The following is a 4,258-nucleotide window of genomic DNA, read 5'->3' as shown; positions in this document are numbered from 1 at the left end:
GCCAATAAGCGATGTTGTTTTGCGCCTCTGTGAGAGCATATTTAAGACAGGGAAAAAAAAAAAACGCTGCGATACACAGCAGCTGGGAGAGTCAAGGGAGTGAGGAACAGCCTTTCAGTGACCGAGAAGGAGCGGCAGAGAAGAAGTGCTGTAGACTGACCATAACCCCCATTCCCCCGTTCCCCTGCGCCGCTCGGGGGGAGGAGGTGGAAGAGGGTGGATGGGGGGGGAAGGTGCTTTTGGTTTCTTTCCTTTGTTTCTCACTTCTCTAGCTTGTTAGTAATGAGCAATAAATCTTACTATCTTCTTATGCTGAGTCTGTTTTGCCCGTTACAATAATTATTGCGTGATTTTCTTGTCCTTATCTCAACCCTTGAGCCCTTTTTACATATTTTCTCCCCATTCCTCTTTGAGGAGGGGGAGTGAGACAGCGGCTGTGGTGGAGCTCGGCTGCCCACTTGAGCGGAACCACGACAACATGAAGGTGGCTTTCACACCGTGGCAGTGGGAGAGGACTGGGAAGGGAGCAGGTGGGAGGTGGCAGACGAGGAGTTTGTGATGCAGGCGCCATGTTTCCAGGGCAGGCATGCACCATTAGGTCTGGTGTTGGTGGGAGATTGCCCATGGGCTTGGTGGGCTTGGGAGAGGCGCTGCTCCCTGACAGGCCTGTGGTAGCAGTTAGCAGCCCAGAGCCCTCAACCAGTGACAGAGGCCGTCAGTGGGACAGGTTGCAGGAAGCAAGGCTCTGCTGGCCTCAGGGAGCCCGACTCTGCCTGTGGCGCCTATGAAAGATGACCACCACTTCTTGTCTTTTTTATAAAATATAAAATCTTTATTTCCAGAAAAAGAGTGAATAAATACTAAGTGCAAATAAATAAGGATGAATAAATAAAAAAGGGGGATAAATAAACAAAGGCATGATAAATAAAGTTCTGCAATAAATAGTCATTGACATGTCCAAGTCCGCAAAAAGTGCCCATCGACGCCTTCCCCTTCCGTCAGGAGAGGCTGCAGTCCAGATAGGCAACACAGCCCCACGGGTAATAAATTCATGTATCCCCATCGCCTCACGGCCGTCCCCTGGGTGTGCGACATAGCTGTGTCTTCCCCCTCCCCTAGCAGTGAAGTGTCCATGGTGCACGCCACACGGCTGGATACACTGTCCCGCAGCCAGGACCAGGCCTGGCCTCAGCGCAGTCACGGCTGTTTCCCTGACACCATGGGCTTGTGGCTGGAGGAGGGCTGAGCAGTGCTGAGCCGACCCCGTCTGTGCTGCAGCTGGTGCCTCTTGCTCCACTGGCGTTGGCTGGGGACAGTCATAAGGTGCAGATGGCTTCTGAAGAGGCTGGGAGATGCTTGGCTCTTCATCCGCCGTATCAGCGTGTCCAGGCGCTGGAAGCAGGCGCGAGCCTCGAGGCGGACGTGGTCCCACGCACAGGGGCTGTAGTTGTGGCTCTGGAGAAAGTGTTGGATGCTCCTGAAGTACTTGTTGATGCTGAGGTGAAGGTTGCGGGGCCCTCGCCTGTGGAGGCGCATGGCGTCGGCTGGGATGCAGCGCTCGAGGTGGTAGATGTAGTGGTTGAGCTGGTTGAGGAGGTCGTGGCTTGCGGTGTGGAGCCAGTGCACAGGGATGCTTGGACTGCTGAGGATGTTGAAGAGGTGTTTGAGGAGGTGGAGGGCAGTGTGTGCGGCTTGCTCTGTGTTGTCGGTGTCCAAGAGGATGTCCGGGAAGGGAAAAAATGCGTGTTGATGGAGGCAAGGCTCTGTAGGGCTGGGAGCCATCTTGCGGAGGAGCTGGAGGCTGTCCCAGGTGAAGGTGCTGTCGTGGAGGCGCAGGGGGCCGCAGGAGAAGGCGTTGGCGGGAGGCGTGAGGAGGAGCAGGAGGGCCAGGAGGGCGCTGTAGATGGCTGGTGGTGGTGGGGCTGATGGCCCAGGCATGGTGGCTCTTGGGTTGTGCTGGGCAAGAGCCTGTTGGGGCTGGGTGGTGTTGGTGCTCGGGGTGCTGCTGGGTGTCGAGCTTTATGCAGTGCTGCATCTTCCTTTCCATTCATCACTTTCAGGTCTTCGAGGTTGTTTTGGCTGTGGTTTTCAGTTTGGATTGGTTGTGGTTTGAGGGGAAATGCCTTGGTGGGTTTGGCCCTGAGTGCGGTGCGCAAGCTGTAGGTCCTTGGCTCATGTTGTGGTGGATATTTTTTGGCGTATTTGGAGGCGGGGAAGTGAAAGTGGTTTCGAGAAAGTTGTGGGGAAAGGTGTGCCACAGATGTTGTGTTTGTTTCCTATTTCTGGTTTCCATTTTGTTTTAAAAAAGCATCTTTGCATCATAGCTACACTGAAATTTCTCTTTCTGCACAAGCCTTGTTTCGCTTTGCAATGCCATAGTGTTAGGTTGCCTTCTTTGTACCACTAATGTGTTTCCTCTGGATTCCCTTGTATGTGTTGATGTTTCTGTGTCTTTTTTAAGTATTGTGAAGTTTGGTTCTTCAATGGAACCTAAGGGAGTTGTCTGCTGTAACCATTGCTTTGTGGTGGTAGTTTGAGAGGAGATTTCTGAGAAAGCTGCAGCTACCGTGAGTCCTTTACTCAGTCTCGTCTTCTGTGGACTGAACAAAGGTTGTTGGTGGTATGGTGTGTAGGGAAGTGTGTTGGTGAGTTTCCCCCGAGCCTAGGACAGGTTTTGGAGGTCCTTGGCTTATTTTTTATTTATTTATTTATTTTTTTTGCGAGGTGGTGGTTAATCTGTCCTTAGTGTTTGTGTGGGGGATGTGAAAGTGGTGGGGAGAGGGTGTCCAGGGAGCTTTGTCTGAGAACTTTTTATGGCTTCCCTTTTTTCCTGTGTGGTATGTCTTATTTCCGGTAAAGTTTCCCAACCATATAAAGCATTTATTTTTTTCATTTTTGAAATGGTGGTAGTTTTTGTGGCTTTTCTTTGAGTTTCGTTTTTTGGCTCTTTTTTTGGTAGTAATTCGTCATTGCTTTTTACGTTTTGTAGTACTTTGAAAATGATACTGGCAGCGTGCCTAGGCAGCCAGGAAGACCAATGGCATCCTGGCTTGTGTCAGGAATAGGATGGCCAGCAGGACCAGGGAGGTGATCATCCCCCTGTACTCGAGGTGCAGCCTCAACAGAACAGAGTACTGTGTTTAGCTTTGGGGCCCTCACTACAAGAAAGACATCAAGGCCCTGGAGCGTGCCCAGAGAAGGGCTACGAAGCTGGTGAAGGGCCTGGACCACAAGCGTTAATGAGGAGTGACTGAGGGAACTGGGGGTGTTTCTTCTCGAGAAGAGGAGGCTCAGGGCAGAGCTTATGGCTCTCTATAGCTACCTGAAAGGAAGTTGTGGGGAGCTGCAGGTTGGCCTCTTCCCATAGACAACTAGTGATGGAAGAGGGAATAGCCTCAAGTTGTGCCAGGGAAGGTTTAGGTTGGAAATTCTGAGACTTTTCCTCTCTGAAATAGAGGTCAGGTGTTGAACGGGGTTTCCCAGGGAGGTGGTGTCATCACTGTCCCTGGGGGTGTTTAAGGAAAGGTTGGATGTGATGCTTAGGGTGAGGGTTTAGTGGGTGACGTTGGGGACAGGGGGTTGGTTAGAGAGATGATCTTGGAGGTCTCTTCTAGCCTTAATGATTCTGTGATTCTATGAATCTCTGGAGCTCTCGAGCATGGCTTGTCCTGAAGGTAGTGGCTTTTGTTTGTAGGTTTGAGTGAGTTTGACTGATGGAGTGCTTGCAGTGTTTTGTTTTGCCTTTCTTCTCTTTGAACACTTTTAAACTTCCTGAGGAGTCTCTTTTGAGGTCTTTCGTGTTCAGTGATGGAGTGTCAGGCAAGAATATTTCAGTATAGTTTTGCTGCTTTTGTCAGTTGAGCAAATTTTCAATAAAAGTGTCTCAGTGTGCTGTGTGAAAGAAAGGTCTTATCATTAGCAATTGCATTTTTTCAATTTTAGGTTTTCTTGCCTGGTAAATACATTTTCCTTGTAATCATCTTGTACTGTAGGAACTTCTCTGTTTCTCTGTTTCCGTGTTTTTTAATGACTCAGTGCATCATTTCATGTTTTGAAATTCTTGTATGATGTATTTTGGAATAAGTCTTTTGAGATGCTGAGGGTAGTTTCCCTCAGTTTCCCGAGGGAGTTATTGAACGAAACTTTTGAGCATCTCTAGGGATGGACATTCTGTGACCTCCCTGATCCCTTTTTTGGTATTTTATCACATTAATGATAAAGATAATACTTATCTTTCAGTTTTGTAAGTTTGAAAGTC

The 4,258-nt window shown here is 49.4% G+C and overlaps 1 protein-coding gene across 1 annotated transcript; it reads right to left on the bottom strand.

Annotated features, from left to right (window-relative positions):
* Positions 1 to 1,197: 1,197 nt before the first annotated feature.
* Positions 1,198 to 1,938, bottom strand: LOC116501035 (interferon-like). The gene has a single exon (XM_032206440.1). The coding sequence runs from the start codon at positions 1,936 to 1,938 to the stop codon at positions 1,198 to 1,200; it is 741 nt and encodes a 246-aa protein (XP_032062331.1).
* Positions 1,939 to 4,258: the final 2,320 nt, after the last annotated feature.

This window comes from Aythya fuligula, chromosome 1, assembly GCF_009819795.1.
Source record: "Aythya fuligula isolate bAytFul2 chromosome 1, bAytFul2.pri, whole genome shotgun sequence".
Taxonomy (NCBI): domain Eukaryota; kingdom Metazoa; phylum Chordata; class Aves; order Anseriformes; family Anatidae; genus Aythya; species Aythya fuligula.
This window is presented reverse-complemented; position numbering and strand designations above follow the sequence as displayed.